At 37.2% G+C, this 25,873-nt stretch overlaps 1 protein-coding gene across 1 annotated transcript in view; it reads right to left on the reverse strand.

Annotated features, from left to right (window-relative positions):
- Nucleotides 1-358: 358 nt before the first annotated feature.
- NPEPPS (aminopeptidase puromycin sensitive) overlaps nucleotides 359-25,873 on the reverse strand; it is an 83,609-nt gene continuing 58,094 nt past the window's right edge. Inside the window, exons 10-23 of the mRNA XM_058560798.1 lie at nucleotides 25,361-25,525; nucleotides 24,406-24,510; nucleotides 23,936-23,996; nucleotides 21,739-21,848; nucleotides 18,233-18,296; nucleotides 16,387-16,526; nucleotides 14,497-14,631; nucleotides 12,649-12,868; nucleotides 8,554-8,696; nucleotides 8,048-8,104; nucleotides 4,994-5,101; nucleotides 4,334-4,489; nucleotides 4,059-4,106; nucleotides 359-1,888 (exon numbers count right to left, since the gene is read on the reverse strand). Of these exons, the coding sequence (XP_058416781.1) occupies nucleotides 1,736-1,888; nucleotides 4,059-4,106; nucleotides 4,334-4,489; nucleotides 4,994-5,101; nucleotides 8,048-8,104; nucleotides 8,554-8,696; nucleotides 12,649-12,868; nucleotides 14,497-14,631; nucleotides 16,387-16,526; nucleotides 18,233-18,296; nucleotides 21,739-21,848; nucleotides 23,936-23,996; nucleotides 24,406-24,510; nucleotides 25,361-25,525 (1,665 nt within the window). The 3' untranslated portion in view covers nucleotides 359-1,735. The remainder of the gene's footprint in view (nucleotides 1,889-4,058; nucleotides 4,107-4,333; nucleotides 4,490-4,993; nucleotides 5,102-8,047; nucleotides 8,105-8,553; nucleotides 8,697-12,648; nucleotides 12,869-14,496; nucleotides 14,632-16,386; nucleotides 16,527-18,232; nucleotides 18,297-21,738; nucleotides 21,849-23,935; nucleotides 23,997-24,405; nucleotides 24,511-25,360; nucleotides 25,526-25,873) is intronic.

Genomic DNA, 25,873 nt, shown 5'->3' on the forward strand with positions numbered 1-25,873 from the left:
CTTAAAGCAGCATTTTTCTTAAGTCTTTTTGGTGCCTTAAGTGCATGCCTGGATGGCCTACAGGGCCGCCTTAGGCATGGCACCTGGACAAGGATGCCTCAATAAACGGGAGCTGGTAAGTCTCAAGTTAACTCTTGAATACTGATTCAGAGGAGCTCTAAGAGTTTTCTGAGAAGCCAGAACTAATTTAGAAGGAAATCTTAGGATTTTTCTGTCTAGGTACCATTCATTAGGAATTCAGGAGCTGAATTTTCTTCGACTCAAAAAAATCTTATGGTAGTAAAACTTCTTATAATCCTACTGAATGACGGGAAAGTTTTTAGTTTATCAAAGAGAATAAAAGAAATCAGGACATCAATTTCACATTGACATTTTTATTAACGCCAACTGTTTTTTAATTATTATTTTTTTAAAACAATAGCACAAAAATGTTTCAAGGAAGCAGTCTCACAATCTGATGACCTTCCGAAATACAGTTAAGCCACACCAAATATGAATTCCTGTTAATTACACACAAAAATATTTTTTAAAGAAAAATAAAAGGAAAAAGAAAAAGAAAGAAAAAAGGTACGGAGAGAGGAGAGCAGTGAGATGTCGAGTTAAAACTCCCAGGGTTGGGCAGGTGAGGCTTGTTAACAGGATACGCTGTTGAAGCAGAGAGTGGCACACAGGCTTACAGTCTTGGTTGTTTTGTTGCCAGTTACCGCTAACATCTAGGCCCTGCAGCAGTGACCACTGACTCCCTACATGCCCAAAATGAACCAGGAGAAGCCAGTGTTGATACTTCACACAGAGGTTCCATAGTTGGCCTGTCAGACAACTAAGACCATTTTCAGCAGAATAGCTCCTTCAGAGAGGCCTGGTTGAAAACCTTTCCATTTCTATTGTCTCATCTTTATGCATTTCAGGGTTCTTAAAAGTCATCTTAAAAAAGAAAGAAAAAATAATGTATATCAGTTTCTCTTATTTAATGTGGCTATAAAAGATGTTTCCTTATTATTTCTTTATCTCTAAGAAGGACATCGGGGGTGGGGGTTGGGGGTGGAACTAAGGGGAGGAAAAAACCCAGACCAGGATAGGTGTTTTTTTTTATTTTTTTACTTTTTTTTTTTGGCCAAGGGGGTCACACAAAAGGGAAGGCAAGGAGGAAAACTACAATCCTTGGTTCAGATTGAGTTATGCAGGAAAATATATCTTCCTGATCAGTCCCCATGCCAAAAAAAAAAAAAAACAACCCACTTGGAATTATGCACAGACTCTATGTTATACAGCTATCAGCCTTCCAGGTTTAACCATTCCCAGCAATGGACACTACCCTTGGCTTGTAGGCTGCTTGGAGAACCCACTTCACAAAAATCCTCTTCACCCAGAAGCCTCTAGTTTCCTTTTGGTAGGTTATAAAAACAGAACATCTGTCATTACGGGAGAGTGTTAAATACTTTTAACCACTGACAAGGCTTCAGGAAGTTTCACAGTTTCGTTATGCTCTATTTTATTACTATCATATTTACATTTTTATTTTTTATTTTTATTTTTTTGCTGAATTGCTGATTTTCCTTTTTCAATAGAATTTAATTCTGAAGTGTGAGCAGGAACCAGTTAACTACATTCATTGTCCAACCCCCACTGGTTTGAAAGAAGACTCCAAATTCTTGGCATATGAATCAGCTGTTCGGTAGCTCCACCTCATCCCTGCAGCGAAGCAGCAGAACCGCAGTGGCGGCACGCTCAGGGTTCACGCTGTGGGTGGTGAGGCCTTACGCTGAAGGAGGTACTGGTGGATGCTCTCAGCATCTCGCTTTAGCCAAGCAGCATTCAGCAGGATATTTTCACAACACTGCTGGATGGTACGCTCAGCTGAAGGAGCTGGGTGACTCTCGAAGAAAGCCTGGTATAAAACAACCCAAAATGTAGGATCGTTACTAGCAATAGCAAGAAGTTAATATCACAGGTTATGAAGAAAACACCCACTGGTCTGTAAGGGATTCATAAGGTTCACTCGTGGAAATTTCCTACTGCCACCCCTAGGCTCAAAGAACAAGCAGCTCCTTGGACCTGCACACAGGAATTCTCCCCCAAATATTATATGCTTAAAACCTAATCAAAAGTTAATAGTAAAGAGAACCTACGGCCTTTCTTTTAGGCTCATCGCGCAGTGCTTAATCTAGGCTTTGGAATTAGGTTTGGAACTTGAATCTAGGCTTGGTCATGTACTAACTTGTGACTTTGAGTAAATTAACTGCTCTAAGTCTGTTTTCTCATGAGATATGAGATATTTTCATATGAGAAATATTTACTCCAGAAGATTAAAGAGACAGCCCATATAAACAGCATAATACTTGGCACAGAGTACTTAATTTGTAAGGGATGATAAAACTAAGAAGCTTAAATTGCTGCTATACCCTAATAATTCAATACTCCACAAACTCAAATTTTTCATATAATAACAACTCAGAAATAGTTTTATCACAATGCTTATTGACTAAAGGCTGAATAAACCATTTTCTAATGAAGTATAACTGGTTTCACAGGAAACAAAGCAACTCTTAAATACCAACCAGCAAAAGGATGAGGGTCTTTCCTTTGAACTAGTCATCACAGGTGTAAAAGAGAGCATAACTAATTCATCAGAATAAGTCTAGACCTTTCAGAAGTCAATAACCTTATTTACACAGACGACAATGGCTCCTGCTCCAGGACTCCTGATCATGGCGTTCTTAAGCCCTCAGTAAGATGCAAGACTTCCTCTCCTTCCATCTCAACAAACAGCACCACGATTTACATACAAGAAACCTGGGAACTATCCTGGACTCTTCCTTCCTCCTCCCCCAGACATGTTCACAACACGGCGAAGCTGCTCAGTAAATATTTGTTGAATTCAAGATCAACACAGTCAGGGTCCCGCACCTCTCTCACCACTCCATCTCCTCCAAGCTGCTCTACCATTCTCGCTCCAGAGTTGGCTTCCCAACATCCTCTCTTCTCCATTCCAAATTATTTTCCACACTGCAGCCAGACGGAAATGTTTATAATACAAATGAGCTCAAGCCACTCCTTTGTTTACAAGCCAATCAAGGGCTTTCCATTCTTAAGAAAATTTTAATGTGGCCTCCAAGGCCCTCCTCAGTCTGGCCTCTACCTATCTCACCAGCCTCAGCCTGGCCACTGCCCTCCCCTCCAAACCCATTATATGTATTTCTCCTTCAGAGTAGTTATTACATTTACAATAAAGTAATTATTTACACGATACAATATACAATATAAACTAAATGAAGGCAGAGATCAAATCTTTCACTGTTTTCTCAAGATCTGAAATCTTAAAATCTTATTCCTAACAATGGCTCACAGAGTGAACCAAACATTATAGCTCTCAGAACTTCCAAATTCACACCCGATAACCCACTTGCATTTAAGAAGATGAAGGTGAAAGTGACACTTTAAAAATACTTTGCCATTAAATGCAATGGAAGGCCTGAAGTTAAGATTTTCCTAATCAGTGTAGATTTGTGCCCCAAATGCTGAACTTTGCCAGGTCTAAGTCCACACTAGATTATCAGTGATTATCAGCCTTTGTAAGGACTAACAGGAGGGTCCCTACATAGTCATCTTGTCTCACTGTGCATACAACAGACCTATGAAAGTCATTAGAAAGGGAAAAAGAAGGAATTTCAAGGACCTACTCTGTTCCAGCCCCTCTATGTACTTAATCTAAATAATAATCTTATCATTACCCCATTGTACTGAAGGAGAGACAGGCTCATAGGGGTTAAAAACCTGCTTGAAGTCACAAAGCTAACACAAGACGGAGCACAGATTTAGACCCAGGTTGATTGACTCCAAGTGCCACATTCTTTCAACCATATTTCAATGCCCTCAAAGATGATTCCAACTCTAAACTCTTCAGACATTAAGGATGTAACCTAAGCTGTCTTTCTCCAAGCAAAAACAAGGAGACATGAAAGTATAACATTACCCCAACACTCTATGATTACAATTTGGTTAGTTAGTGTTTTTACTTACTAGATTGACAAGGGAAAAGTAAACAGTACTTTTCTTACCTTAACCTCTCCAGCCATTTTATCAACTGCAAATCCCTCAACTGATAGCTGAAAAAACAATGGTTTAAATATAAGTGCAACTAACAGAGGCTAGGAACAAACTACCCTAAAAACAAATCATTTTTCTTTCCCAACTGCAGTTTAATTTAAGGGGTGCAGGATGGATGATGGAGAAGCCCTTTAATAAAACTAATAACTATTTAAGGAAATTCAATAAATGTCTCTCAATAATATCCATGATAAGCAAGCTCCTCAAAATAAAAATCTTCACATACCTTTATTAGTCTGGATATTAAGAATCCTCCCTGGTATCGATTATAAAGTTCTTCCCAGTTGTCCTTTATAAATTTCCAAGCAGCCTTCCTTCCATGCTTGCTGCCTCCAGCCACTCCACCAATTACTGATACAGTGTCCTGTGGACGTACCTCTTCCTAAAAAAAGAAAGAGAGCTAAAAGTTACTGTATCCAAAACATCTTCTGGTGCCAGAAGGGCAAATGCTGTTGAGGTACCCAAGCAATCACACTGAAGACACGCATTCCTTGTTTTAGGAATAACTTGCACCAGAAGCTTCCAGCAAAGAGGAGAATGTTTAACCTAATGACCAGCCAAACTGAGAACGAGGCATTGAGACAGGTACAAACAAGCTGTTCAACAGATACTTGCTTGAGCTCCTACAGGGTAAGGAACGCAAGAGACAGAAAGTAGGCCCAAGGATAAGTCAGCTTTCCAGTTATTTCCTCTCCCAACTATTCTGATTCTCACCACTAGAGGGAGATACAGAGGTCACTAACAAAAGCTCATTCCCAGTTTTCCCAGAATAAGAGGAAGCCCTAGCCTAGGGTTAAGGCAGATCAAGAGGATACTGAATCAAAGACACTTGCCACAGATCAGTGGGTAACAATTCTTTCTAAAAGCAGTTTTCGTTGTAACTTACTGAAAGTGCAAATGTGAGGACTTTTTGAACCAATTCAGGCAAAGGAGTAGCCCCAAGGACTCTTTCAATTCGGTTTTTCTCTTCTTGCATATCTGCTTGTTTGTGAAGCTATAGCGAAAAAATAAAGACAGAGATAAGTTAACACTTCCCTGGAAGTTTTGGCATATGCTATATGAGCTTCTCCCCCAATAAAGTGAAACTTTTGCTCTACCTTCTCATTGGCTAAGATTACAGGGTATGAAATTAACAAAAGATAACACTTTTCAAGATGTTTGGGCACTAAATTTGTCATATGCCATTATAATAAGTCACTAGATGTAAGTGCTCACTATATGAATGGCTTGTTATCAGTTCTGAGCAGTTTAAACTACTCAAGATCTAAAGGGTAAACCTGTCATGGCCAAATTCTTTATATCACTGATATCTGACTAATGTTCTATATTAGATGAACAAACTAATCATTATTAATACCACTGAGGATCATCAGTTTAATTTTATAAGAGTAAAAAATATATAAGATGCATTACTGAAAGCAACATTTTAAGAATATTTGATGACATAAACATGCTCTTGATATATTAAGTGAAAAAAAGTAGAGAAACAAAGCAAAATGATTCTAAATTTTTAAAAATTTAATGCGAAGGAGAAAAAATCCTGAAAATACATCAAAATGTTAACATTAATTAACGATGGTCTCTGATCAGTGGGATTATACATCATCACATTTTTTAACTGCAAAAGCAGCACATGCTGAATGCAGAATATTAGGAAAATAGAGAAGCATAAAGAAAAAATTAAATTATTACTATATATATACATTACCAAATCAGGAATAAGATCATATACATGCTATTTTTGTGACCTGCTTTTTTTTTTATTACAGGTAAGTGATTTTCTTCTTTATACTTGTCTAGTCTCTAAATCTTCCATAGTGAATATATAAAGTCTTTTCTCATAATCAGAAACAAAATATTACTACATTTCTTTAAAAATTAAAACTACAAATGTATTTGAGATACCTCTCTAAGACAATTTACAGACTCTCTTGATCTTGTTTCCCCCTGAAGATTTAACACTGACCAGTGTCTGGAGACCCCATCACAGCTCCCAGTTTCCTCTTCCTTTCCTTTGGACTCTTTTGAGCAGCAGTGTGGTAAAATAGATAGGAAGTCAGGAGACCTGGGTTCTAGTCCCAGTTTTGCCTCTAACTAGCTGTGTGATCTTGACTAAGTCCTTAACCTCTCCGGTCTCAGTTTCCCCATCTGTAAAATGAGTGAGGTGGACAGATGATTTCTAAGGTCCTTTTCAGCTCCAATACTCAAAGTCTGAACTACGGCTTTCAGGAACTATTTTTTCTCCAAGGAGAACCTGTTATTATACTAATCCACTAGATGGCAGCATAACACCACATTTCAAATATACTTTGACTTAGATTTTTTTTATCCTGCCTCATTATTCCTAAATTACCAACAGAAAACAATCCTCATCTCTCACCAACTGGTTTCTTGAAGAACTCTGATTCTGCTTTCATTAGAGCTCTTTCCATAGGAAAGCTGAATTATCATGAGCTCCCTTGTGTTAAACAGATGCAAACTCTTATTAACTATACACACTGGTAAAAATTCTTAAAAGTAAGCCATGACATGAAAATGTCAAGGTATCTGTCATGAAATTTTCTGAACCCCTATTTTGTCCCATACCTTTATGGAACAGACAAGAAATACAAAATATCTCATTTCATATGCAAATAAATACATGATCTATAGTGCACAGGTTCACAGATATTAAGAATGAGAAGGGACCTTCGTATCATTTAGTTGAAAGGTAAACTCAAAGTATAATTATTATTTTTTTGTGTATGTGAGGAAGATTGGCCCTGAGCTAATATTTGTGCCAATCTTCCTCTATTTTGTATGTGGGTTGCTGCCACAGCATGGCTTGACGAGTGTTGTAGGTCCGTGCCCGGGATCCAAACCCATGAACCTGGGCTGCCGAAACACAGTGTGCCGAACTTAACTAGTATACCACAAGGCCGGCCCCCCAAAGTATAATTTTTATATTATTAGAAAGGAAACTCTTGTACAAGATGGGTAAATAAAGCAGTATATTTTGAGATGTAGTTTCTTACCAAATAAAGTTTACATTTTTCAAAACATTCTAATTATTTAAATAAGATTTGTTTAAAACTAAAATACTAGAAATTAGATTTGCAATTCTGACCCACATGGGATCAGAAAAGAGTTCTTAATTCATTAAAGGTGAAAGTAGTAAAGCACATCTCATTCCTATTCCGTTCATCCCCCTAAGTGTGGATCTTTTAATGAATGGGCTTCATAGGTCTGATAGACGATTTGAGTATTTAGGTATATTTTGCACATTTTTTTGATGGTAATAAGTAGATTTAGCTCCCTCCACCTCTAATGCAACCAGTATAGTCAAGTTATTTCTTAGGCTGATAACTGCATGGACAGGGATGGAAACAGCTCATGTTTCACGGTACGAGGACTCTCAGACAGATCACTGCCATGATAGGGACATGGAAAGTTTTACCTATATTTTTTCTAAGCCAGAGTTTAATTATATGCCAATCATCCTGGGAAAACTACAGGGGCTATGCAAGTAGGTGAATTAATTTCCTATCCATTCATAAGGGACACTGGCATAGCTCAAATCCTTGAGACACTTGATCATCTATCCCTTTTCTAAGCACAGAAACAAACTTTTTGTTTAAGATAGGGAGAACTCCAAGTAAATTTACATTGAAGAGGAAATTTTTAAGAACTTGACTTGTTAATCAAAACGACCATGTCAGTGTTAAGAATTAAGATGCATAAACTTTTGAGTAAAACAAAGGGAAAAAAATTAGATTATTTTTGGCATCATAGTAGTATTCGTGAACAATTTCTCCCATAGTTTCTTAATATTTGCATGTTTGCAATATGCACATCAGCATATATTTCTTTTGCCAGGACTTCTTTTAACCACATAAAGCTCATACTCTGTGTCAATAGAAGTTCAAAAGCAGAAAATGAGAGCCCTTTCCAATTTACTCACCTTTAGCATAATTTCTAAGGTAGTGCCATCACCATGCTTCAAAACAGTCAGATAGACCTACAAGAGAATGTAGGAACAAAAAAGAAGACATCTGACTAAATGTTTCTTGTTCTAAATATTCTAATATTAAGAAAAGACAGAAAGAAAATCAAAAAAATTGTAAATAGCTGCGTGTGGATGTTACATACAAATCGTGGCAATGAGCCAAGAGCCCACACGAACAACCAGAAAGGTAGACAGCATGTACTAAGTAACAGCAGAGCACACCAGCTCTCTCGGGGGAATGTGCACTGATAATCACCATTCAGCGCCACCGTGCAGACTGAGAAACTTAAAACAAAAGAGAAGCTGGCTATATTCCACCTAAATGGCATATATTAAAATAGAGTCAGACACGACTTGTAGGTCAGTACTTAGATCACTTTGGGTCACTACAAAGTATGTTCCACATGACCCAGAATGATGCAGTCACCTAGAAATCAAGGTAATTTACTATGAAAACCTACAGGACTCCTCAGATCAGCGGAGAGGATCTGTTTCCCTTCCACATGGTCCTTAAACCGACGGCGGGCTTCTTCTAATGTTGCCTTATGTCCTGCTTTTCCTAGTTTGCCCAGAACCAAGCCCCTCAGGAGTGCATCTAGATGACCTGATTGAGAAGTAAAAGAGACACAGAACTACTTAAAAAGACTATTTTTACAAATATAAAAAGACTATTTTTACAAATATGCCACTTAGATATAACTTATATCGTGTCAACAATCTTGAACAAACACAATGAATTACCTTAGTTCTTGAGAGAATACTTGACATAAATTTATAAAATCATGAGTGAAATGAAGTGCTAAACAGACTAGACAAGCAAATAAATTTGCTGACTTTGTCTATAGTCACAAATGCCAACTATCTGAATTTACTAAATGTTCCCTCCATCTAGGTAATTATACTGCTAAGGATTACATGTGAAAGAGACAGGCTTAAATTATTCAGTTTTGACCCAAGATTCAGAGAAAGGCCACATACGGAATTAGTATGCTGTGTGTAATAAATTGAAATATTAGATTTTTAACATCAAAATCTGATGGATGATATGCAAATGGCCAAAAGCACATAAAAAGATGTTCAACATCATTGGTCATTAGGGAAATGCAAATCGAAGCCACAACGAGTTACCACTTCATACCCACTAAGATGGCTAGAAGAAAAAAGACAATAACAAGTATTGGCAAGGAATGGAGAAATAAGGACCCTCATACATTGCTGGTGGGAATGTAAAATGGTGCGGCCACTTTGAAAAACAGTCTGGCAATTCCTCAAAAGGTTAAATTTAGAGTTGCCATATGACCTAGCAATTCTACTCTTAGGTATATACCCAAGAGAAATGAAAGCATATGTCCACACAAAAATTTGTATACAAATGTTCATAGCAGTATTCATAATAGTCAAAAAGTGGAAACAGTCCAAACATCCATCAACTGACAAACAAAATGTGATACATCCATACACTGGAATATTATTCAGCTATAAAAAGGAATGAAGTACTGATACATGCCGTAACATAGATGAACCTTGAAAATATTACGCTAAGTGAAAGAAGCCAGATACAAAAGGCCAGATAGGGTATGATTCCATTTATATGAAATGTCCACAGTAGGCAAATCCATGAAACAGAAAGCAGATTAGTGGTTGCCTGACACTGGGTTGCCAGGGAATGGGGAGTGACTGCCAGTGTGTATGAAGTTTCTTTTGAGAGTAAAGAAACTGTTCTGGAATTAGATGGTGGTGATGGTTGTACAACCTTGTGAACATACTAAAAAAAGACTGAGACTGAAGCGTATATTTTACAAGGGTGCATATTATGGTATATTGATTGTATCTCAAAAAAAAAGTTAACATTATCACACAAATCTGCAACAGCACAATGGATAAATAAGTTGTGGTATAGTCATACAATGAAATATTACTCAGCAATAAAAAGAAATGAACAATCTGGATGTATCTCAAGAACATTATACTGAGTGAGAGAAGCCAGATAAACGAACAGCATATATATTATGAATCCATTTATACAAAGTTCTAGAAGAGACAGTATTAATCCAGGGTGAAAGAAGTCAGAACAGTGTTTGCCTGTGGGGGATGGATGGGGGGCACTCAGTGTGGCAGGGACTGACCAGGAAGGGGCCTGAGGCAACCTCTTGCGGTGATGGAAATGTTGTAGGCATTTGTCAAAAGTCGTTGAACTGTAACATTTAAATTGTGCATTTTGCTGTATTTAAATCATAAATCAATAAAAAATAAATTTAAGAAAGCCATAGAAGATCAACAGATAACACAATTAGACGCTCACGAAGATTATAATAAGAATCAATTTATAATTCCGGCTCTGGTACTGACTTGCTGTGTGATACAAGGCAATGTTTTATTTTGCTATGTTTGATTTTTCCATCTGCAAAGCTAGGAAACTAAAGACATTCTTATTTCATAAAGGTGTTTTTGATCCCCAAAAGTTTCACATATTACCATCATAAAAGAAAAGTGCAACGTCCACCAATTTGCCTGCATCTGTGTCCACAGACTTCCTCCTGTCTTCTTTCTGTGGATTGTGCTCCTATCTAAAGCCAACTTCCCAACTTGTGCAACGGATCCGGACTCCTCTCGACGATTCAGCCTTCACTCCAGCAATTACCCCTCTCTTTCACATCATGACTTTTCCTATTACTACTGCATCATTTTCATCAGCACAGAAACAAAGTTATAAAATCTCCCACTTTAAAAAAAAAAAAGGTCTCCCCTAACCCCATACCTCTCTCCAGACTAACCCCTTTTCTCTGATCCTCTCTTCAGCAAAACTCCTTTAAAAAGCTGTTTAAATATGCTGCCTTCTTTTCCTCTCCTCCCATTCTGGAGAACCCCTAATGTTTCAACCACTCCACAGAACTTGCCAGATGCAATCATCAAGTCTCCCTCATCATTTTGCCTGACTTAGAGCAGCATTTGTCACAGCTGATCACTCTCCCTCCGCACTCCTTCTTTAAGACTCCTGGGACACCCTCCTCCCTCCCGACTCTGCCCTTACTGGCCAGTCAGGCTCTCTTGCTGACTCCTCCTCTTCTACCTGACCTCTAAAACCTGGACTGCCCTGGGGCCCAATCACACTAAATGTATTCATTCAGCCTGGACCTCCAGGCACGATACTCTCCACTTGGATGTCAAATTGAACACGTCCAAAACCAAACTCCTGATACCCTTTTGCACTCAAACCTGCTTCTGTGACAGTCTCCCCATCCCTGTATATGGCAACTTCATTCTTTCAGTTCTTCAGGCCAAAATTTGATGATTCCTCTCTTCCTCTCCACTGCACAGTCAGTGCACCACCAAATATTTTCAGTTCTACCTTCAAAACATACACAGAATTTACTACCTACAAGTGCTAGTTGCAACCAGCACCTCAACTGGATCACTGAAACAGCTTTCTAACTTGTCTCCTCGCTTCCTCTCTTGCCTCTCCAGTCTAGTCTGTTTTTCACACAGCCAAGTAAATCAAGTCATGTTCCCCTGCTTCCAATTCTCAAATTAGTTTCTCATATCACTAAATGCGAAAGTCAAAAACTTCTTACTATGTCCCCCACAGGTCCTATAGGAGCTGATCTGCTTCCCACTCCCCCTCTCCCTCACTCACTCTGCCCTGACTCTGTCCTGACCTTACTAGCCTCCTTGTTTTTTCTTCAACACCACAAGCACGCTCTTGCCTCAGGTCTTTTGTGCTTGCTGTTCCCTGTCTGGACCATTTTCCCCCTGAATATCCTCACAGCTCTCTCTGTCAGGCCTCTGCTCATGCTCAAATACCACCTCACTAGTGACTGCTTCCCTAACCGCTCTCCATAAAATAGTGGCCTACTACTCCTTATCTACCTTACCTAACTTTATTTTTCTTCATGGTACTTGCTGCCACCTAAAATATCATATATTTAATTGTTTGCCACGTCTTCCACTAGAATGTAAGCCACACAGGGCAACGTTTTGTTTACTGCTGTACCACCAGCTCCTAGAATAGTACCTGGCATTTACTAGGTGCATAAATATTTATTGAATCAATGAAGAAAGACAGAGAACTCTAGTAACTGTTACTATTGTTCTCATTGCAAAAGAAGTCCAGATCAAGAATGGTCAGGAGGAAATACCACATTTAGTTATAGCAGATGGTAGAAAACAATAACTTCCTAATTCAGAAAGCTGGCCCCTGTCTCTCTTAGCACCTTTACAAGTTATACATAAGGTGCCTGGTGTTTTTGGTAATAATAAATAAAATAATCCAAAATTCCTATTAGCTTTTCTTGCTATAAATGGGCCTTTGGAACTCTGTAAAAGACTTTTATTTCCACCATTTGCTTTGTGCACAAATCACGTTTCACAATGAATACACATAACCTCCACTGGTTTTATGTTGGTGACCACGTAACTTCACCAGTAGGCTTCAAAGACCTAAGTTTTAATTTCTGGCCAGGAGAATACACAGTAACACCCAGCAGATACAAAGATGATGCTATTGATATTGTTAACCACAGCTGATCAATTATCTGCCCCTTCAGTACATCCATTACCTTCTCCAGGTTTGGGGTCCCAGCCCAGTCTCTCCCCTATAGGTGAAAAGACATCTTTCACAAACTCCTGGATTTCCTCATAGAAGTCTGTGTGGGACAAGAGAGTTGAGAGAATCCCCAGGTTACAGCTCAGGTCGCTCCATACAGTATAATTGGGCTCATTCACAAAAGCCTCCATGACTTTTAGAACCTCTACAGTGCTAATGATTCCAGCTCGAGCCTGGGATGGGAAAAAACATAAATTAATCTAGTCTTCAAACAAAAACAAAACAAAAAACACAAGCATGCATTTTTGACATTATCTACTGCTAGTTAGTAATCTCTTTGGTTTAGAGGAAATGAGATTATATAAGCTCAGAACACTATAGAATTTTACAGAATAAAAATCCTACCATGACAACATTTCTTATTTACTTTTTTGCTATTTATAAAAGAGCCACTTTAAAAAAATATGCTAAAATTCCTCCAATTTGAAAAGAACAAAAAAAAAAAAAAAAAGAAAGAAAGAAAGAAAGCAGTTAAGTTCCTATTTCTATCCAGTTTCTGGGGCCCTGGCTTTGTTTTTCTTTTGAAAATTTTCATACTTTCAGAAAAGCTGCAGAAATAGTTGGGCCTTTGGTTTTTGACAGAGGCTCTTTCAAAACTGGACCCGCAAACTGTGTCAACTTCAGCCTGTCCTTTACTCATTTCTAAAAGAATGCAAACTGGAAGGCACTACAAATTCAGAGTCCTTTCAGGATTAACTAATAGAGTTAGGAAAAAGAACTTCTGTTACAGCAGCCAACTGCACAAACACACCACTCTCCTGGGACAGGTCTCTCTCAGCAATGAGATCAGCAGATGTGAGGTTTTGTGCATCAATGCTAATCTGTGTTTATACAAAGGAGGAATCCAAAACCAGTTACTGCAGAGGGGAGGGAAAATTTCAAGTCCAATTTAAAGGAACACTGGGAGGAATCTGACAATTTTATCACAGTCAAAGACATCTAGAAATTATCTAACCTATGTTGGAGTTATAAAGATACTACTACTGGGCCGGCCCGGTGGCTTAGCGGTTAAGTGCGCGCGCTCCGCTGCTGGCTGCCCGGGGTTTGGATCCCGGGTGCGTACCGACGCACCACTTCTCCGGCCATGCTGAGGCCGCATCCCACATACAGCAACTAGAAGGATGTGCAACTATCACATACAACTATCTACTGGGGCTTTGGGGGGGAAAAAAAAAAAAAGGAGGAGGATTGGCAATAGATGTTAGCTCAGAGCCGGTCTTCCTCAGCAAACTGCAAGAGGAGGATTAGCACGGATGTTAGCTCAGGGCTGATCTTCCTCACAAAAAAAAAAAAAAAAAAAAGATACTACTACTAATTGCTGCTTTAAATCTTTTATGGAACAAAGCCAAATATAAGTATAATTCTAAAGCTAATGGGCTATTATAATTTGAGTAATAACAGAATGTTAAAAAATTCTAGACTTTCCCAGCAAAATATAATCACTTTTTTAGAAAAATATAAATCACTCTGAATTAATTATTTTTAAAAAACCACATCAGTAGGGAAATTTCTTCAAGGCTCATATCTATTTCTATTGAAAAGAATTTTTGCCTTACAAAGGATAGTCTAAGTATAATTGCAAAAAGCTGGCTTAGGAGTAGTGAAATGGGATTTGTTTCTGCTAAATTATATAGGTCTAATCTTGTCCAGTTAATTAATAATTAGTCATTTGCTCTAGACCCAAAGGCGTTCAACCTTCAGGAAGAACTATATTCTTCTAATTATGTTTCAGTCAAACACTCCAGGAAAAACAAAATCCTTTAATCAACAAAATCCATCATACTACTTGAAAGAAGCTCACCAAGGAGAAGAGGTCATTCTGTAATCCAAGTCGATCCACAGGGGGCAGAGAAAGGTCACGAATGCCTGGTAATAAACTTTCCAGCATGGCCGGGCTGTACTGAGTCCGATAAAACCCAACTGTTCCCAGGTTTAACTGAAAAGATATCCAGTACGTATTATTAAACAGTTGTATTTATTTTTAAATTAATCTTTTATAGGTGTGAAAGGAGTTCTGGTTTTAGTATATCTAGATGAAAAACAATAGAGATCATATATACTCAATCAGGGATTAAATAGACAGGGATTAAAATGAAACAACACATAAAGACAGAAATCAGTTGTCAAAGATGAATACAGAGATAAAAGAAAACAGAAACTTGACATAGTGGAGGCCAAAGTGAGGGACAGTAGGATGAACATGGCAGGGAGGGAGGAAATAATGTGAATAAGTTTCTATTTCTAACTCAGTGGATAGTTTAAAGTTTACAGAAAATATTTACTATATATAAAAACACTTGGACAGTGGAATCTCTGAGGAAGACTAAGCCTCTACAAACATTGATCTATTGAGCCAGAGCCTCAATAGAATAACAATTGTCACATCCCCGATTTTAAAGAATTACATGGACTTAAAAGGCAATTTCTTATGATTTTTGAAGTGAGGTAATCATTGACTGTCATTACTCTCTATACACTATTTACCAACAGTCAAAACTATGTTGGAAAATATTTATATACAAAATATTTTAATGGTAAAATAGTAGTATAAGATATAAATGTTTTACTCTTTTTATACAAATATTTAAAAATCACCTCAAAATACTAATACAACTTTATTTTATTTTCCTTTATCTTTTACTCTAGGAATAACACCTTTACCTAATTACAATCATACAATCACATATAACTTTTTTCTCATTTATAAGAAAATTTTCATATTGCCACATAATCTTCCAGATTATAATTTCAAATGCTAATATAGTATTCCACCAAGTATATTTTAAAAATTAAAACAGAGGGAGAAATGGCTCTTTTCAGAAAAGCACAGGGGCCGGCCCGGTGGGGCAAGCAGTTAAGTGCGCACGCTCTGTTGCGGTGGCCCGGGGTTCGCCGGTTTGGATCCCAGGCGCGCACCGACACACCGCTTGTCAAGCCATGCTGTAGCTGCGTCCCATATAAAGTGGAGGAAGATGGGCATGGATGTTAGCCCAGGGCCAGTCTTCCTTAGCCAAAAGAGGAGGATTGGCAGATGTTAGCTCAGGGCCGATCTTCCTCACAAAAAAAAAAAAGAAAGAAAGAAAAGCACAGAAGTCTGAGACAATGTATAATTCCTATTAGGAACCTATAATTGGGAGAAAAGTTTGTGGTAGATACTTTCATTATGAGAGGTACAGAGTACAGAATAATGAAAAATAATATTTAATGACTATTATTTCTGTGAAATGGTTTTAAAACACCAGCTAAAGGAATTTCACATTTCAGTGACACAAACTCATTATTATATGTCTGATCTCACTTGATTATAGTTGTACACATGTGATGACAACACATCATTGAAGTCAACATGTCATTACGATGACAGGGCAGTTTGAAGTTGCAAGATTACAAATGTTTTGGTTAATACGACTTTAGACATAATCTACTTTTTTTTTTTCTCTTTAATCCTATCCTTTTTTATCTACTTATCTACCACTCTCTTACCTGACATAAAGGCAAATATCTAGACAATACTATTTGAAAATTGGCCCTAAATTTCACACAGAAAAGTTTAGAAATGTTTTTTTCTTTGTAAGTCCTAGTCTAAACTGAAACAGTAGAATTTAGAGCCAGCCATAAAATGTATAAAGGAAGTGAGAAAAATAAATCAATTTAGGTAAGATAAAAATGGCCATGCCATTTCTGAACTCACCTTCACCCACTGGTCTGGTTTGACATTTTTCAAAACCACATTCATCTCTGGCTTGTCCATTAGAATTTTCAGTTTGGCATGGTTGGGATCTTCACTAGTAGAGATTGTGATAGGAACCATCCACTGGGGACAGTCTTCTCCTTAAGCAAGAGAAGAACAAACAAAAAACTTGAAAAATAATTTCTCACTGGAAGAAATGGAGGGTAAGGTGGGAGAGGGCTGGTGTCCTACGCATAGGCTTGAGTCTAACTGTTAAGCCAATAGCCCATTTTTAATGGTATATGAAGTCTTCCAGGTAACCTGAATAATATTAGTGCAAAGAAGGAAGAGAATTTACTAACAAAATCACAACAGTCTGAAAAAAGAGAGAACAGTCTACTCACTTGTAGAATCACAAATATAATGACTTTGTTGTTTTCCATTTACAGAGCAATAGAGATAAGAATGATTTTAAAAGAAATTTCAAGTAGGTGAAAGCTCTTAAATAGCATTTAAAAACAAATTCTAAGGTGCAGTCCTTAATAGGTATATATAGTGCTGAAACACTAAAGGGTTGATTTTTATTTCTGTGATAGACAGGATACACCTTGGGAGCTGCTGGAGTCAATCACTAAGGAGTCCTATCTAAAAGCCAAAGCTTTTGTAAGGCAGATACATTCACTCTCTTAGGTATCAGACAGCAAAATAGACTTTACATTAAGATGCCAAACAAAAGAGAGTCATTGTCCAGTACGTTAACAGAACTATTTTAATAAGTTATATAGCTTTATGCTATCAGGCTAAACCACAAATTAAAATTTCCTCCTGAATCTGGGATATTTCAGGTTTTAATACCGTCTATATTGGTCATAGAGTATTAGAAAAACCTGCAAAACCTGTCAGTCCTACAATGCAGATTGCAGGTATGAAGTAGAAAATAGCAACTGTGACACTTAGAGATTTAGTTGGATACTAAATCTGTCATCTGACTTTTCAGACATACTTATTAAAAGAGTAATTCTCAATACTAAGGAAGATTAAGGGTGGAAGGCCATATCTCTTATCCCAAGTAAAGCGCATCATATTTTGGTGGGTGGAACATGAAAAGGCACTGGTGATTCTGATATACACCTCCCCCTGTTGAGAACTACTGTTTTAAAGGAAGTGAAAAAGGTGCAGAAAAACAGTTTAACTTTGATTTTTCAATTAATCTTTAATTTCCTGGGTAAAAGAGTCTAATGACATGTAGAAATACTTGAAAAAGCAGAGTTGAGTGGTAGTTAAGGGTATAAACTCACGGAATCCAACTGTTTTGTTTGAATTCCTACTCTTTAGCTCATTAGATAGGTGACCTTGGGCAATTTAACTAACCTAGCTGTACCTTAGCTCCCTCATTTGTAAAATGGAAATAATACCACCTATCTAATAAGGTTGCTGAGAATATAAAATAAGGGTCAGTTATAGTGCTTAGCACAATGACGGGTACATAATAAATCAAAATAATCATTGGGCTTTATTTATTTGTTTACTTATTATGCCCCCCCCCCAAAAAAAAAAAAATCAGCCACCCACACAAATGCATACCAAGTCTTCTTTTAGAGATTAAGGCTAGAGACACCATTTCTTGGGTGTTCCTATCATTACAGCCTCCAATAACACAGAGACATGGAATTTCAAAAATCAAATACCTCATGAATCTCTTTTTATGATTTTTTAGATTTCATTTTTATTCTATTACCATTTCCTTGTTTTTATTTAATTCTATTAAAAATTTTAAAAAATGGATAATTATTTCCTATTAGTTGGAACACTATTGGTATGTTACCCAAATTCATTGATCAGCTCCCACTTATAGCCATCTGCTTACCAACATATGGTCCACTGGCACAGAACTTCCTTTGGGACAACCTCAGTAATCTGTCATCTTCTACCTAAAGAAGCAAAACAAAGGCTATAATAGTATCAACACTTTTTTTCTTTTTTTTTTGGAGGGGGCAACATTTCTGTGAAAAAGTAGAAAGTAAAACCGGTACAGCCAAATGTCGCATGGCTACACAAAATGCAATGGTGGTGAAGATGATGATACTACAGGATAGGAGAAAAGTCATGATTTCTCACTTAGGCCTCAAAATAACAATACTCTAAATAAAAGGCCAGGTTCTATGTAATATGGCCCCTCACAAGAGATATGTACCCAGAAGAGAACTTTAAAGTACTAAAGTTTTCAAAGGGATACATAACAATATATAATACTACAGCAAGTTATTTTAATTTTTATAGAGGAAGGTTATGTCTTTAGTCTTTTCCACTTCCAAAAAGTGGCAACATTAGGTTAGCATGTGGACTCAATGTTCAGAATTCAAATTTTCAGGGGGCTGGCCCTGTGGCTTAGCAGTTAAGTGCACGCACTCTACTACTGGCGGCCCCAGTTTGGATCCTGGGTGCACACCGACGCACCGCTTGTCCGGCCATGCTGTGGCGGCATCCCACATACAGCAACTAGAAGGATGTGCAACTATGACATACAACTATCTACTAGGGCTTTGGGGAGAAAAAAGGGAAAATAAAAGGAGGAGGATTGGCAATGATGTTAGCTCAGGACCAGTCTTCCTCAGCAAAAAAGAGGAGGATTGGCATGGATGTTAGCTCAGGGCTGATCTTCCTCACAAAAAAAAAAAAAGAATTCAAATTTTCAGAATGATTGATAAACATGAAAGAAGCACACATCTTGTTTCAAAAGATGAACTGTGCAATGAAACACACAAAAAAAAATGGGAGGAAAAACTGCAAAAAACTAAAAAAGCTAGAAGCAACAAGGAAAAGTACATAATTTCAAAAATACTTCAACAACACACAGTCATTTGTTTTATTTATCGTTTGTTACTATGCCCTAGAACATTTTAAATAACACAAGCTATAAGAGATTTAAGATCACCTAAATCAAATGTAAAATTGGGCCAACGACATTTATGGATAAACTCACTACAAGAGACAGAATTGAAAAACTAAAAAATTTGAGTGAGGAAGCAATTGTATCAATGTACCCCTTTGATACAATAAAGAAACTACTAATGAATTTAAACACTACATCACTGATTAGTTATGTATCACACAGATTTCCTTGAAAAAGTTAAAAGGTGACTTTTAAATTGATTCAGAAATAATGCAAAAATTTTTAAATTAAGGGAATATAAAGTGAGAGAGAGATCATAACCAAGATATTATATGTTGCAGAACTCTCCTATTTTTAAAAGAATGAAGATTCATAGACAGGCTTTTTACCGTAACACAAAATGGAAGATGTTTTTGGCTGCGCTGGTAGACAAAAAACAACCAAGCAAAGAAAGTAAGACCTTGAAAGTAGCTTGAAAGAAAAGTTAACTGAGTCTGGGTAACACTGGGAGGAAGTGGGGTATTACTCTCCTCTCTTCTGATAAACTATTATGCTCTTAAAAGTGTGCTCTGGGGCCAGCCCGGTGGTGTAGTGGTTAAGTTTCTGCGCTCCACTTCAGCAGCCCGAGGTTCGTGGGTTCGGATCCCAGGCACAGACCTACGCACTGCTTTATCACGCCATGTTGTGCCATGCTGTGGCAGGTGTCCCGCATATAAAGTAGAGGAAGATGGGCACAGATGTTAGCCCAGGGCCAATCTTCCTCAGCAAAAAGAGGAGGATGGCAACAGATGTTAGCTCAGGGCTAATCTTCCTTACGGGGTGTATGTGTGTGTGTGTGTGTGTGTGTGTGTGTGTGTGCTCTGCCTGAAGAAAAAATTATGCCCCAATAGTCTGCGTTATGTGCAATCATTAAATAGTTTAATAGTTTTGAGGTGTTGGTAGTTTTTGAGGGAATGAAATCCCCAGAGGTGACAAAAACAAATCATCTTTGTATGTTATTATTCCTAAAATAAGTAAAATGAAAACTATTTGTCAGTCCACATAGAGTGTGAACGTCAAGTCTGTCACCTCCTGTAACAGACTAGTCCAAAGTGGAGCAAGAAGACTAGAAAGAAACAGAATGCTCACAATGGTAGGTGACTACACTTAAAGGTATTCTTTTCTGTCAAATATGATTGATTGCATTCCTCGAATTGCTTTTTCAAATGCTTGCAGCTAATCTAACTGAGAGATTCTCCAATGTGTATACTTTATTATAAAATATAATCACGTTTAAGGTTAAGATGCGGCTCTAGAAGGTTAACCTACAAGCACTATAATGTACCATGTAAATTTGGGTGCATTTTGAGAGTACAAGGGCTAGTTTAAATATCACCTCAAATTCTTAAAGTACAGAAAAGCAAATTTACTAACTTTGCCATATTGAGAAAGTCTTTGTAAAACATACTTAGCTTTATGGACAATACAGAAGCATGAGAACAAACACATACCAAAAAAGATATGAATCCTCCTCCCTAAAAATGAACAGTAATTAATTCCCTATGCAGCTCACAAAACTATGGCAAAGAAATTTAAGAGAACAATTTCATAATTTCATATAATTAACCTAAGTTAAGATAAACCTTCTGGTATGCATTAAAGGTTGATATGTAATTCTCAGTCCTACTGGAGGATAACTCATTTTGAAGTACAACTCTCTGAATTCAGATAACAGTTAAACTAATATGAGTGCAATTCTAATCAAAATCACACTGCCACCCAACCACCATTAAAAAATAATTAAAGGGGTCAGCCTGGTGGGATAGCGGTTAAGTTCTTGTGCTCTGCTTCGGCAACCCAGGGTTTGCAGGTTCGGATCCTGGGTGTGGACCTACACACTGCTCATCAAGCCATGCTGAGGCAGCATCCCACATATAAAGTAGAAGAAGATGGGCACAGATGTTAGCCCAGGGCCAACCTTCCTCAGCAAAAAGAGGAGGTTTGGCAACAGATGTTAGCTCAGGGCTCATCTTCCTCACAAAAAAAAAAAAAAAAAAAAATTAAAGAATGATATTATTAATGGGTGTTGAATTTTACCAAATGCTTTTTCTGCATCTATTGTGGTGATTATGTGGTTCTTCTAACTTGATTCTGTTAATGTAGTGATTATGAATCAATACATTGATTTTTTTTTAATGTTAAACAAATCTTGCATTCCTGGGATAAACCCTACTTGGTGATTTTAGAATTATATCAACAAGTTTACAGTATTTTGCTTGGGGACAGTGAGAATAGATATCATTTTGTTTTCTACCGTAAGCATGTATGATTTTAATGAGTGGGGGGCAAACCGTTTAGTATAGAGATAATAAATCACTGAGAAAAGAGTACAAGGACTGGTTTAAATATTACTTAGAACACTTAAAGTACAGAAAAGCCAATTTGATTGAATTTCATTTAATACAATATCAGACAAATTGAAGGACTTTTCATAAGTTTACCTGTTCTGCTTCCACATAAATGAGGGGGAATCCCATCTGTTTGGTCCAGGTATTCATCACAGCTGCTATAGGTTTACCACTAGCGTTTTCTAAACTTTCCCAGAGGTCCTCTAGAAGATAAACACAAACAATGAAAATCTAAAATGTTTACATTTTTATTTTCCTAAACAAACCATAAATTTTATATAACCCGTCACACTGCATTGCTGACCAATTCTTTGGTTCTTTCAGGTTCAGGAAACAAACACTGGGCCAAGTCAATGTCCCCCTTGCCTCCCCACTAAGAAAACTGCAAAAACTGGTCTTATATTCTAATATGTTCTTAATTGTGCCAATTTACTAAAAAATTACAAATTATAATAAAAGACAAACAGGTAAGTTCAAACAAGAAGAAATAGAAACAAACAGATGGAAACATATTCAAGATCACTACTAAACAATCATTCACAAACTTAAAACCATTATACCCATTCAATTAACAGAAGTAAAAAAGTATTCAATGCTGATGAGATTGAAGTAAAACTCATATTGTCAAACAGCACTGGTGGTAGTAAGCAAAACAGCAGTACAATGTGATATATACTATAACAGGGGCATGAACAGAGGAAAAGCACTTAAAGAAAGTCCAAAGAAAATAAAGGAGTTGACTTTTGGTCTGCATCTTGAAGAAGAGTTGTTCAGTAGACAGGGGTAAAGAGGGGATTCCAGGTAGACAGAAAAAATGTTCTATGTACAAAGAGAAAAGTATAAAAAAAAGAATCAATGACAGCAATATGTTCAATAAGCTGAAGACAGATGCACATGTGTGGGAGTAACAGGCGGTGAGGCTAAAAAAGTAGGCAGGGAGTGAACTGTTCAAGACTCTGTATGGTTTACAAAGAAGTACAGACTTTATTGTGAAGGGAATGTGGCATCTCAAGTATTTTTAATCAGGAGGGTGATGCAATTAGATATTCACTTTAGAAAGATAACCCTAGCTAGCCTCAGAGTGAGAGACGAAAGTGAAGAGAGTGGGGCAAGGCAAGAAGTAGTGAGTTAGTAGGCAACTGCAGAATTCCAGTGGAGAGATCACGAGGTATAAACGAAGAGAAGGGCAGTGGGGATCGACAGAGGGCACTGGAACTGCTGCAAGAGGACAAAAACTATGGATGGTAACTGAAATGTCTTTCATTTATAACAAAAACAAGCCAAAAAAGTTACACGGTACACCTTGTACCAGTTACACTTTGGTAGGCCAAAGTGAGGCCCGTGAACTATCAGCAATGGCTTCACCTGGGACCGTGTCAGAAATGCAGACTCTCAGGGCTCACCCCAGACCTACTGAATTAGAAACATTTTAATAGACCTCAGGTGATTGTATGTACATTAGAGTTTAAGAAGCATAAGGTTTTTTCCTCATACATTATACGTATGCATGCAAAAGACTCATAAAACTTGCAAGAGTACATTTTTCTGTAGCCCTGCTTTAAGGAACAGAATGCCTATTTTACAAACTAAGATGGAAATTTACAAGGGGGGGCAGGGAGGAGTCAAGGTTACATCATGTCCTGACCAGAGAGGCAGATATTGTATTTTTAATTCACAGGTCACAAACCTCAGGAAAACCCACCCCTAGGCCTCTCTGAACTTTTGTCGTTCAATTAGACGCTAATGACATTACACAAATCTTCTTGTTTTTTAAACTATTTTTGTTCACTGAAGAATTAAAAACTCTGACTCTGGCTCTTTTTCACACTCAATCAACTCCCATACCTTTATTCTTCCTTTCGACTCTGATATCCAATAAATTATAGACCATCAGAAAATCCTAAGACTTTACTTCATTGAACCTCTGTAGTTCCACAAGTTCACTCCTAAAAATGGTTATCTGCAGCTATTTGAATGGCTAATGGTCAATCTAGGGCAACGAAACCAACAAATCAACAAAAAGAACAAGCTCTGTTAAGGTAAAGAGAACTCTTCAGACTCTTTAAAGCAGCAAAACACTGAGCTATGGAAAGCAGACTACTGGAGGATGACCAAAAGGATAATGGGTCCTGACTCATGCTGATCCATGACTTTACATATGGCTTCAAATGAGTCAACTTTATTTCCTAACCATCACATGAAAAGTTAAGCATTCAGAAAAAAATAAAATGTCTCACTCTGGATAGAGTGCCAACACTCTCTCCATTTCTATCTCAATCTTAAAGATTACCTGTGGCAGCATTCTTTTGTTGGAACTTCGTTAAATACATGTTCATTCCTTTCTTAAAGTCCTGAGAAAACACAATTTTTAAAATCCAGCAAAGTCAGACCTCAGAATTTATAGTCTATTTGCGTATTAGTACTCAAATAATTTACTCAAATTACTTGAGTGTCAGATTTACTGAAAAACATTCCTCTAATGTCCATTGTCTTTTATTTAAGAATGCATCCTCTTTGCCTTCTACTTTTGCTTTTTAGGTTTTATACCAGCCTCCCACCCACCTCCAAACATATTTGCACATCATTCATCTAAGAGATCACAATAGTCAATATAAAAAGAAATAAAGACAAGCCAGAGCAGGGTAATATCCTTCTATATTCTAGAAAAATTACTTAATAAATAAAATCAAATGTTTTTTCCACGTAAAACTCAACGATTTCACCACAAAAGAATGGAAGATTTTTAAAATTCTTTTTTACCTTATCCCCAATGTAGTCATGTAGCATTCGGATGACAGATGCACCTTTGCTATATGATATAGCGTCAAATATCTCATCAACTTCAGAAGGATGGCCCACACTGACCTAGCAGACAGTGTGATTCAGGGTTATGACAGGAAGCAGATAGCCTGTAATACTGAATTACATAAAAAGCTTTCTAGGAAAACCCTTCTAACTCATAAAGTTCTTTTCTGCCTTTAGGTCACTCATAATGTATAATGATGATCTTTAAAAAGAGTGTAGTAACTAATACTAATAAAGTGGAATATATAACATGATCCCCATCATCTCTCAGGGTCTGGGTTCCTGTCTTTGATCTGCTTTGCTGGAAGGCAAGTCACTATGGATCTGTTTATGGGGGTGGGCGTGGAGGGAGAAAGTGAGACATGAAAAACATTTGCTTTATCGTACTAATTGTAATGGCTTACAATTATACAGGACCCTGGATAAATAAGTCAAAGTAGACTATAAGTCTATTTCTTTGGAGACAAAATTTATACATATAAACTAGGTTGAAATAAGGATAGGCTAAGTCAAGAGAATTAAAATATATACAAAAACAGAGAATGACAACAATAAAAGAATATGTTCAGAATTTTCTCTGAAACAATGGAATCATAATGTTCCCCTATGCATATTACCCAAGACATACAATTTTCCCATACTATTCAATAAAAATGTAGTTAGTGAATGCTTATGAGTACATAGCACTTGCCTCTACAAAAATAAAATTTTTATACTGCCTGTCTTAAAAAGAAACATAATTAGAACTTAGTCTTGCTAGATTTTCAAGAATGTAAATACAAACTATAAAAACAAGTGACATCACCCATGCCATTTTCTTCTCTTTTTAGAGTCCTGAGTACCTCTGTAACAAATTACTTATTTCATTAAAAATGAGAGCAAAAGCCAATGGTTGAAAAGTATGCCTCACTTCAATAGGATGGCTGTTATCTAAGGCGTCGAGTTCCTGGGCACGGGTGTAATCAGCAGAAACAAACTGCGTCCAGATATCATATTCTGGGAAGCAGTGATCTACACACAGATATTCAATCCATGACGCAAAGCCTTCATTTAACCAAAGATGAGTCCACCATTCCTAAAAACAAAAGATATAAATATGTAAAGAAAATAAAATGTTTGCCATTCCACTAATTTGAAAAACTCACATGTCCCCTCTACTATACTCTAAAACTTACAACTTAATGAACTAAAATTCAATTCAAAACACTTAGTAAATAACTCATCTGTGAACAAAAGAGATGCCTAAAAAAGATGCCAAGAAAGGCCAACTGGTGATATTAGCATGCCTGAGGGACATTTCACAACACTGTTAAGTAACTTATTACTACCAAAAGTAGGAAAGGAGGAAGGAGAAGCCGGGGAAGCCCTTATAAGGACAAAGGGATGTGAGTGAATAAATGTAGGCAAGAGCCTATGTTGTCAT

Source organism: Diceros bicornis, chromosome 18 (genome assembly GCF_020826845.1).
Source record: "Diceros bicornis minor isolate mBicDic1 chromosome 18, mDicBic1.mat.cur, whole genome shotgun sequence".
NCBI lineage: Eukaryota > Metazoa > Chordata > Mammalia > Perissodactyla > Rhinocerotidae > Diceros > Diceros bicornis.